Below are 11,501 nucleotides of genomic sequence, written 5' to 3'. Positions count from 1 at the left end.
AAAAATAGAAACAGTAAAGCACAAACAACCAGTTTTTATTTGTCTCAATTTCACCCATTATTGTAGATAACCGTTTGTGTAATCAATTTAGTTAAATTGAGTGTTATTCTGAATTTACAGAATGTCTGTCTTCTTTGCTAGTCCAAATAAACAAAACTCTTTGTTTCTCGTTCTCCCCTGTCTGTCTGGGTTTGTGTGTGTGAGACATTGGTGGTATGCAAGGAGTGTGCAAAGGTGACAAAATGAAAGGAGAGTGGGAATTCCCGTTAAGCCTGTTCGGGTTTGTCTTTCCAATCTTTACAGTGCACTTGTTGTCTAGACATATATAACATTGACAAACTTACAGTTACAGATTTAAGCATGAAAACTCGTTATGTCCCTCGCACAGATGGACTGTCTTTTCAATCTCAAAACCTAGTCAGTGGAAACTTGGTTACATCATCTACAAAATACGATGAAAATGCCAGTTTTACTGCAGTGTGTCCTCCATACGCTCGTTGCTGTTCCCATTTGTTTGAGTTGCAGAAAGGGTGAAATAAAGGGTGAAATGAATATTCATGATTATTGTTTTGTAGTATATACCATTGTATAAACTGCATGTTTATAATGTCTGATTATAGTTCAATATGCATTGTAGTTTCATATATAATTTCACTCTTAAATGGGATCAGATTTGAAGCCCCAGGTAGACAAATCCAGCTAATCCAAACAGTGTGCGCGTCGCAAGAGCAGCTTTCAGAGAGACAGACAGGGAGAGACAGAACAAGTATAAAGTAATCACTTTTCTCTACAAAACAACGTGTGTGAGCAGCTTCACATGACTAAAACATTATACTTCAGTCAGAGTACATACTGACATCATGAGAGAATATATATTATAAATAACTTGGACCTGTAAGGTTACAGAGAACTAGGTTAAAAATTAACAATTCCGAAGCAGCCCAAATGAGTAAAATATATTAATAACAATACAATTGATACAAGAATACAATTTTGTAAGAAATGTAATATAATTTAAAACTTTTCCCTCACTTAACTTCAGTCATATTTCTGCCAGATAGATGTAACTGGCGTTTTCTTTTTTTTGCTAAGCAGGCTAACATTATTTAGCTAATTGGCTAACACGTGGAAAACGTGTTTTATCTACATAATCTTGTGAGAAATGTAATTTAAGTCGGTTGAACAAAGTAGCACATTTCGTTTAATATTAATAAAAATAAATTACATGAAATTGCAGATTATTTATTTTCTGATTATATCACATTAGCACAAAGATAAACCCAGCAATTGGTTTCTGATTACTCGCCACTGAGTTTATATTTACCAAATTAATCGGTTTAAAAGGCAGACTGTAACAAGCATGTTATTGGTATATGGTAAATGATGAATTTGGAAAATATAAACGTTTAGTAGCGTTTATCATACGACGTGATAGCTTGAATCAAAAAAACTTTGATGAGAGAAAAGATAGTGACAGGGATCAAATGAGTGGGCGTTGGAAGATTGGTAAAATATGGAAAAGATTGCACGACAGTCAATGACATACTGTTTTTGTCATGTAAAACTTACCATGGAAAAGAAAACAGTAAATAGTTGAAGAGTTATAATTATCCTGTCTGCACAATTACAATTTAGACATTATAACCTTTCCCGCATTCCCTACCGTTGTTACAGGGGAAAGGATGTAGGTCTGTTTATCTGCTACTTGGAAGCAATTAACAAGCGGTTCAATGACGAGGGGGCGTTGGTATTTAAACTGAACTTTCAGGATCATTACAAATTACAAAGGACTTGTTAAAAATAGTATGTTTAGAGCTTTAAACGTAGGCTAATTAATAACTATCTCTTATTTTATATTTTTCGGATCTCAGGACCGAGATAGAGACGCTTTAATTTTCCTTAATGCTTCCATGTAAATGGGCGGGAGCTTGCAGGCTTTTTATTCTATTTTCCTAACCTTAAATCACAGAAAACGGAAACTGCAAAATTTGGGTTCACACTGCACACACCCGGTAATTAAAATCAGAATCAAAACAACTTCGACTGACAGGCATAGGCTTTTAAACGGACCAATAAAATGTTTTCATTAATTTTTCCGATAAACAAGAGATGAAAAAGTCTGTATTCGCACAGACAAACATCGCGAGAACAGAGACTAAATAAATGTTACATAATTATATAAACATATATTTCATTTTGGTTCCTCGGTACAGATATTCAAACCTTTAATAGCTAAAGTATCCTGATGTGTGTTATTTTTTCCATCATGGCACTGTCAATTAGGTTTCAAAAAAACAAACATGAGAAACAAATCATTTGGAGTTGGTTATTCAGTGTGTTAGTCAGGAATTTAAGCGTCATTTCGAGGAAACCATCTTTCATTGTCAGACCAGATTGTTCTCTGCTTTAATTTCAGAGTAGGAGACACAAGATTTATGACATGTAGACACCACCGCAAACCTGTTAAACATGACAGCAATAACGCGGGAAATAAAACTACAAAACATTACTAATGAACATGAAAAAAATAATAAGTGCTACAAATGTCAACTATAAGCTAATATGTGTATGTATTCTCAACTAGTTTGAGAAAAGGAGTGTTTATATTTAGTAAAGTCCAAACGTGCTACTTCCTCGTTGCAGCTGCTGTGAGCTCCTCGAGCTGAAACCATAAAAGCAATTCCGACATGACCACATATATAACTGAAAGTCAGTCTACAGAACACACCACCACAGACTCTGATAAACAAAAGCAACATCTGCCTTAGATTCACAGTGTCAAGAATTAAACATGGGAACATGGTTTTTACAGGGCAGGTCCAAACAGGTAACATGATTCCAAAAACAAGGATGAACATTTTTTACTTTATATTCATTTCCTATGTTCTACTCATTCACTCATTCAATTTCAAAGACTTAAAGTCTTTGAGATCACACAGGTCAATGTTGCATTATGTGCAAACATTGCTCTTGCCAGGTGTTGATGAGGCAGGAGAAAAAGGTTAGGACACAACAGTGAGTGTAATTCCCTATTGTCCCTCCTCCTCACGCAGGAACTGGAAGACAGAGGAGAAGTCCTTGTTGGTATAACCACGTGCACACATCATACGATAGATTTGATGAGACAATGAACCCAGTGGAACCGGAGTCTTCGTGTTTGTTGCTGCGTTCTGTGCAAGTCCCAAATCCTGCAGTAAAACAATTTTTACAATCACGGTTTATTAAACCTTATTTGAGTGAAATTATGTCACAAATCTGGTTAGTGGAACAGGCTAAGCATTAAATAGACTATTTGTGTTTAAATAGTGTATGAATGTATATATTATGTAAACTAATTTTCTTTTTTTTTTATGTTCTTGTAAAAATGTAAACAAGGAAAAAAATACAGAAACAAGGCACCAAAACAGCAAATCATACCTTTGCCATTAATGTGGTTCCAAACCCTCCTTGATAGTTGTTAGCTGAAGGCACTCCCTCCATCACTCCGGGAACAGGGTTATATGTATCACTGGACCAGCAGCGGCCTGAACTCATGTTCAGTATTTTTGCCAGTAGCTTTGGATCGAGACCCAGCCTGTCAGAGGAGACCAAACACAGAGGTACTTACACCACTGAGTGTGAGAGAAATCAAGTGTCAAAAAAATATGCAAATAGAGTTGAAAAAAAAAGTTAAATCCTACCGAAATGCACACCAAGAGTAAAAGTGATATTAAAATTTATAGCATTTTCATGATCAAATTTTATTCCCTCACCTTCAAGAAAAACTAAGATTGGCCTGATGCCCGACTATACCTGATGCCCAAGTTCATGGTCTCAGATGTGCCAATCATTCCTATTGCCAACAGCATGTTGTTACAGATTTTAGCAGCCTGTGAAAAGAAGGTGAGAAAGACAGCGTTCAACTAGAACATTACTCACAGTTACTGACATACAAAGAAGCAACAAGAGTAATGTCGAATGCAGAGTCAGAGGCATACCTGTCCTGTGCCAACCTGACCGCAGTATACTACATTGGCTCCCATGCAGCTCAGTAACTCCTTGGCTGCTGTAAATTCCTCCTCGGCTCCTCCCACCATGAATGTCAGCTTACCAGAAGTAGCGGCACCAACACCTGCACCAATCGGAAATCCTTCTTAAGGTGGTGACTAATTAAGCTATATCTCTAAGCTTGAAAAAGGGCTTGATAATTAACTTTTGAACTGTGTAAAAGTATTATAGTGGTCCTGCATGATTCCAGTATTTATATTACCACAGAGTGACTTATGCCAGGCTAGAAAGCTCTATAAAGCTTAGATGTACAGTATACTGCTCCACATGAATTTGTACAACATAGGTTAAATTATAAAATCCAGAGATTGACTGACAAGTGGCCCTGTCCACCCCACTTTTAATTTCAGCAAATTAGCAAACTTTTAGCACTGATTCCTTTGAGAGAAATCAAGCTGCCAGCAAATAAGTAAAATAGTGCCTGTTAAGGTGAACAAAATCTTGATGTATTTGAAGAAAAAGAAGGAAAAAAAAAAGACCTGCAAATTCCAAATCACTTGTCACTGCAAGTCCAATGAACATTAATAGTACAGTATGAATCAATGATGATAAACAAAATACCAGGTTAAAAAAAACAAGCCTGAGTGCTTGTGTGGTTCTTTAACTTCATTTCAGAGCCTTAATTACACAGGCTGAAAAAGTTCTATAATTACAGCAGTGTAGTTCCATCTACTTTCACACATGGATGAAAGTGACGTCATGCCTGGTTTTGTTGTGGCTAACTTTTCATTACGGCCGGTTCACAGGCACAAGGGTAGAGCTGAGAATAATGTCTACTAGAGGGGCTAAGTACAGAGACTGAGCAGGTTTGTGGAATTCTTACGACGTTTTTGCGCCCAAAAGCCGTTTCAGCGGCGCCCATGCCAAACCATGCTGACGCAGTCTTGTCGGGAGAGGCAACAATTTCAGGAAAGAAAACTAGTAGCGTGCCGTTGTTTACGTGCCGAAAAGCCAGAGGCAACAACTTCCTGATTAAAAGGGCCATAAAGCACAGAGTGGGATCTGGCTTAGTATAAGAACCGGCTGTCTTAAAACATGAGGTAGCCATTGCACCTCAGCCAAGCCTATAGGAAAGGAAAGTTGTATTACTACAATAGCTAGGAAAATTTAAAAATATATCCCCTTTTTTTTTTGCGTATACACAGTTACCTGTGTATGGATCGAGAGGCTTATCAGTGCTGTTGTGGCCTAGGTCTGTAACTGCAGGTGTCTAAAATTCAAAACAGAAAGGCATGCATATCTACAACAGTCCAAACCTATGATTTACTATTTCTTTAATCTGTAACCTCCCTCAAAGTGGAGTTGAAAGGTTTAAAACTCCTAAGTGAGCAGCCCTGGACTCGTTCCTTTGTTGGTCTGGAAATTCTACATCTTGTGTCAGGAGGTCTGCATAAGCAGCATTTCAGATTATAAGTTAACAGCGAGACTGCATCATGGTGTTTCTAAACACAATGCAGAACAGTTATGTTAAGCACGACCAGCTGAACAACCTTAATCACACTGCATAGGAAGGAGATTAAAAAGATAAATTTTCAATTATCTGCTCGGCTGCATCGTAAAAAAAAAAAACGGAGGAGTGGAAAGATGGAGAACAAACAGAAGGTATGTATGAAGGTGTATACATGTGTGTGATTTTTATATGTTTACATGGTGTGTGCACACATGTGGGTGAGTGTGTAGATCCAATTTGCATGAGTCAATTTTAGCCCACAAAAGGGAGTGCGGTGAAGACTGAACAATGCTCTCCAAGTTCAAGTTACATTTCTATTTTAAAGCAAAATGTTCAATGATAATTTATTTCCAGTCACAAGTGGACAGCCCTAGGCAAAATAATGCTGAACGCTCATATATCCACTAAAAATAATAAAAGAAATTATTTGATTGTTACAGATGTTTTTATACACAGTGGTTTAAAGGGAAAACATCACACACATGGTCATCCAAGAAATTGTCATTTTACCTGACATGTGCAGCTACACAGACCCATATACAGCAACCTGCAATGCACTGTGTTGACATCCTTCTATCACACCTACCACAAACTTTTGCAGGAGTTATGATACCGTAGCACTTCTGTGGGATTGGACTAGCCTTTGCTCCAAGTGCATCAATGAGCCTTTGATGGTCATGACATTGTTACAAATTTACCAGGTGTCCTTCCTTTAACCACTTTTGTGCACCAACCACAGCATACTGGGAGAACACTACATAATGCTTGCTTAACTATGAACTGATGACCGAGTGTTCACTGTCACCTAATACATCATACCCTTTTTATACAGCCTCTTGTATATCCAATTGTGCATGCTTTTCACTTAGGGGCTTGTCATACTCCACCGAAGACCATGAAGTTTCAATGGGGTCCTAAAAATCAGTGGGACTGGGGTCAAAATGGAAAAAGGTGCACTTATCAAGTGTATACTAATCCAGTTTTTACACCAAATGCTCTGAACATGACAGAAGAACCTGCTGCACGCACGCCATAAAAATGTGGTAAGCACTAGAACATAATATGAACTTAATGTGGTCTTCTACAATGTGCCATGGACCTACCATCACCAGAGCACACAAATAACACACAAAATGTCGTTTTGAGACCACCGTTGACGTAGCAATAATGCAGTGACATCCCAAAGACAACTCAGAACGGCATCCAATACTTCCTGTCTGCACCATGCTTGTAGTATGTTTACAACATCCCTAAGAGGCATTAGTTACGTTGTTAACTGGTCAATTCCATCGTTACTACATTTTTATTAAGTCATTCCAGCATCTTGCTTCAACTATGTCCTTACCAGGCTTTTTATTATTTTTTATTATGTCCAAAAAATAAAAAAATAAAAATGTGGCACTTCCAGATCAAGGAGGCAATATTACGTCCTTACCGGTTTCTACTGCACTCCTGTAATTTTTCACAGACGTAGTGGGAGCATGCCTCAACGTGACGGCCCCCTTACTGAAGACAAAGATAATAGCAGAAAGACCCAAAAACACATAACAGATGAAGGTGACTATTTTCTCAAAGGAGGAAACTCAAAATTTGGTCCATAGGTTTAATTTGTATCCAAAAAAAAAAAAAAAAAAAAAAAAAAAAAATCCTTAACCTGTAATTATATAACTTTGCCCAAAATTGTTAGAGTCTGAAAAAAAATTATGGAGGGACTGTGCAACAAATAACTAAGTCCTAAATGAATAATGCAATATTTTTGCTCAACCTCTTGATGTAAAATAAAATTGTGTACATTACTACCACTCCTGAATTGATTTTTTAAAATCTATTATCCAAAAACAATTCTAACTGTTTGTTCATACACATATGAGCTACAGACAAAATCATGTAGACTTTAAAAAAAAAACAAAAAAAAAAAACAACCTCATTTGGAAAACTGACTTCCAGGCAAGAATTCTTTGTGTGTTTTGAGGGGCCTCTTGTTAGTCATTTTATATGCACTAGGGGCCAACTTTGATCCTGGAAGTAAAACTTTGTGAATATCTTAGAGGGTTGGCTTGAGCAGTAAAAAATCTTTCAGATACCTCACTAAACCTACATAACCATTTCTTTTGCAGTTACCAGATTATTTTACAAAAATAAACACATGGAATACATAAAGATCATTCAGACCCTGACCATATTGCATATTTTTAAGAACACAGCTAAATTACTATTCTTGGCTACAACTTATGGTAAAGGATGAATCAAAGCTGAATCATGTTTTTTTTTTTTTTCGTACTGAGCTTTAGTGGGGGGAAAAAAATCACCTCATGATGAATCACTTCAGTTCAAGACATGTGTGGGTGTGAAAACAATAAAACATCGAACACCAGTAAAAGAGCTTTGTCTGGTTTTGGTCACATTAACCACTGTGGTGGGTACATGCTTTTACCTCCAGATACTGGAGCATCCATAAAAACAGCACCCATTTTCTCAGCAGCAGCAGCCATTTCCTTGGATACAGCGGGATCAATAGTACTGGAGTCAATGAGCAGAGAGCCTTTCTTCACCTTCCTGTATAGGAAGAGATAGATTTTAGCAAATTTTTTGCCTGATGTTAGAATTTTATTAATTTATTGCCTTTACATGTTATTTATACAGCCCTCTTAAATGTTCAAATTGGCTATTTAAAGAACAAAAAAATTATATAGGCTACACACAAATTGATATACAGTATAAAATAATAATAATGAAATTGCAGAAAATACTTACTAAATCACTTCAGAAAAAAAGCCTATAATAATTTTAGCATAAGTATATACATAGCATAAATATATACATAGCATAACCCCTTTTCATCCCATTCTATTCTCATATAGTGCATGCAGATGCCCAGACGCCCTCTTAATGACACCATATGAAAAGTCCAAGAATATGATAAATGGGAGCATTACAAATTTTACGGTTTGTTATACATACTTACAATATTATTCCTTTTGCTACTATAATGTAATGCTTAAATTCTAAACAAATATAATGTAACTGAAAACACATTAAAATTATGATGTTCAAAGATTGAAAACAGCAAACATTGGCTTACTTCAGAATGCCGTTAGGGCCCGTGTACACATCAATCACATTAGGACTGGATGGCAACATTGTGATTATGCGGTCTGCCTTGTCTGCCACATCTGCAGGCGTGTCCAAGATCTAAGAACAGACAATGCAAGAAAATAAAAAGAAATTAATTTTAAAAAAAGAAATGCCATCATTTAAGGTGCAATAGCGCTTTATTTTTTTAGCATGCACAATACTATTTGCAATTTGATATAGCATGAAACATCACTGTTGATGAATTTTCGCCCACTCTTCTTTGTAGGATTGTTTAAATTCAGCCTCATTGGAGGGTTTTCAAGCATGAATGACCTGTTTAAGGTCATACCACAGGATTTAAGTCCAGACTTTAACTAGGCCACTCCAAAACCTTAATTTTGTTTTTTTAGGCATTCAGAGGTGGATTTGTGGGCGTGTTTCAGATCATCGTTCTGCTGCATAACCCAAGTGCTCTTGAACTTGAGGCCAGACATTCTCCTTCAGGATTTTCTGGTAAAGTGCAAAATTTCATGGTTTCTTAAATTATGGCAAGTCGTCCAGGTTCTAAAGCAGACCAGACAATCACATTACCACCACCATGTTTGACTGTTGGTATGATGTACTTTTAATAAAACGCGGTGTTAGTTTCACGCCACATGGAATGGGATGCACACCTTCACTGGTTCACTGGAGTCCCAAGGTCTTAGAAATGACTAACCCTTTAAAAAAATTATACATTTCAATTATTATGTTTCTCATCTGTTATTGAATTTCTTTTAGATTGTATTGCTTTTTGAGACCTTTTAGCATGCTTCACTTTGTCAGACAGGTTCCATTTAAGTGATCTATTAATTCAACATGTCTGGCACCTCTCCAAATTTTTTCCGTTAATTACAGTTCATTCATGACTTAAGGGGGATAGGGTATGGTTGGTATGTTTTCCTAAATCAATAAAATAATAATATAAAAACAGCATTTGTAGCTTATCTTTTGTGTAATATTAAAATTTGTTGTGTTCACAATTACAAATATGCAAAGAAAAAAACAGGGAGGGACAAATACTTTTTCATGGCACTGTATACACTGTATAAATATTTGCAGGCACAATCGTATGTACGGACAATCACACACATGCACAAATCTACACCTAGGCAATTTAGCATAGACAATCCACCTACAGGGAGGAAATTGGAGAGCCTGTAAGAAACCTGCACAGACACAGGACTCACCACACAGACAGTAAATTGGGATCAGGATTGACCTGTAAGATCTGGAGAGCCCACTGTGTCACTTTATTTTATTAAAAAAATAAATAGAAATAGAGTATGTTTGATGTATTCTTACTTGAGCACCCATCCCCTGTAACTCCTTGCAAGACTCAGGAAAGACATCTGTAGCAATTACAGGATAGCCGTGCTTGATCAGGTTCTTGGCCATCGGGTTTCCCATGTTCCCCAGGCCGATGAAGCCCACCTGGGTCTTCGAGGCCATGGATCTAGAGACTGAAACAAAACTCATTTCATAACAAACAACACACACACACACATGCCCTTATGCAACAGTGATGTCCTTCAGCTAATCTTAAACTGAAAGAACAAAATCTGGGACTTATTTATTTAAGACTTCTAGAGAACAAATGTGAGTGATTAACAGACCAGTGCTCTGTACATGTCTCACAAGCCAATACTGGTTAAATCACTAAAAAATAGGCAAGTTTATAGTTTGGTCTTTTTTTTTTTATTAACATAAAGCTTGCTCTAAAATCCGACAAAGCCTGGTGTGGCTAACAACATGAGCATGTAACCTGGCAATTAAGCCCTCATAACAACAATTAACCGGCTTAATGAACACCAAGCTGCAGTAACGTTATGTAACAGATACTACACTTGATCTTTCAGCGTCACAATTATAACACACTTTATATTTATCTGTACTCAAATCATATCCAACACTATGAAACGAGTTAATTTAGCGAAGCAATAACTGACAACATTGTACACAAAATAGAAGGGAAACAATGCGCTAAGGAAGAAACATAATGTCGAGCATACCCTGCACCAAAGTGACATGGTTATGCCACTTTCCTAAAAGACTACGAGTGCCCCTTAACAGAGCCGCCATGCTGCGTTACTGCTGCCCTCCGATTCACAGATCCAGCATTGGCCGGTAAATGAATGATCCGAGTTCTGGCCATACAGGTTTGATTATGTTCAACTTATCCACCAATGAAAATCAGGCCAAGGCGGGACATAATTTAGAGCTAAAATCCGATTGGTTAGTCACACTATAACAAGCGATGTCGAGAATGGCTAGGGAGTTCAGGTCGACGGAAGTGATTCAGAGGTGCTTTCTAGACGTATACTAGAATAAGAAAATCACTGTTTGGATTACTGATGGCGGTGTTGTAAAGTCCTGATGCTACTCAATTAATATGTGCTAACAAATGTCATAATTTAATCATTAAAATAATTTAAACCAAAACAATTCCAAGGAAAACTGTCATGGCATTTGATGGTGGGATTAATAATCAGTTAAGGGAGTTTAGATGTGTGAGTATGTATATTGCTGTATTGATGTTCTTATTTAGCAGCAAAATGGTCAAATATATTATGTGTTATTCATTGTAAAGAAAATCAGAAACACCTCCACACCTACATTATATACAGCATGTATTCTCTCCATGCTGTGTCATCTCCATTCTGGATCAGAGTGCTTAATCATTTTTTGTCTATCATCTTTAAAAAAACATATTATATATATTTTCACCAACGCATCTTGACAACCCTAACTGGGGAGGACTACAGCAGCCCACTCATACAATTTACAGTATACAGAGGGTTTTTTGTTTTAAATAAAACTGTGACGTCTGATTATGTAGTATAACAAGAAAGTTATGAGAGTAAAATCTTCCTTTATTTCTCTGTAAAAT

General features: G+C 36.8%; 1 protein-coding gene across 1 annotated transcript; it reads right to left on the bottom strand.

Moving 5' to 3' along the window:
* Positions 1 to 2,376: 2,376 nt before the first annotated feature.
* hibadhb (3-hydroxyisobutyrate dehydrogenase b) lies at positions 2,377 to 10,724 on the bottom strand. Its single transcript, XM_053495167.1, has 8 exons — positions 10,624 to 10,724; positions 9,917 to 10,074; positions 8,580 to 8,689; positions 7,932 to 8,053; positions 3,978 to 4,111; positions 3,793 to 3,869; positions 3,418 to 3,574; positions 2,377 to 3,188 (listed from the first exon to the last, which is right to left on the bottom strand). The coding sequence occupies exons 1-8, from the start codon at positions 10,691 to 10,693 to the stop codon at positions 3,030 to 3,032; spliced, it is 987 nt and encodes a 328-aa protein (XP_053351142.1). The 5' UTR covers positions 10,694 to 10,724; the 3' UTR covers positions 2,377 to 3,029.
* Between the last annotated feature and the right edge of the window lie 777 nt (positions 10,725 to 11,501).

Source organism: Clarias gariepinus, chromosome 4 (genome assembly GCF_024256425.1).
Source record: "Clarias gariepinus isolate MV-2021 ecotype Netherlands chromosome 4, CGAR_prim_01v2, whole genome shotgun sequence".
Lineage (NCBI taxonomy): Eukaryota > Metazoa > Chordata > Actinopteri > Siluriformes > Clariidae > Clarias > Clarias gariepinus.
Note: the sequence above shows the minus strand (reverse complement) of the source record. Positions and strands in the feature narration are given on the sequence as shown.

What these genes read in the sequence shown, in the direction of transcription:
- hibadhb (XM_053495167.1), bottom strand. Translation starts at nt 10,693, where the DNA reads ATGGCGGCTCTGTTAAGGGGCACTCGTAGTCTTTTAGGAAAGTGGCAT. An exon ending in ACCATGAACTTGGGCATCAG is followed by an intron (nt 3,575 to 3,792) that starts GTATAGTCGGGC and finishes CTCCTCTGACAG; the next exon opens with GCTGGGTCTCGATCCAAAGC. An exon ending in GAACCACATTAATGGCAAAG is followed by an intron (nt 3,189 to 3,417) that starts GTATGATTTGCT and finishes GTTTTACTGCAG; the next exon opens with GATTTGGGACTTGCACAGAA.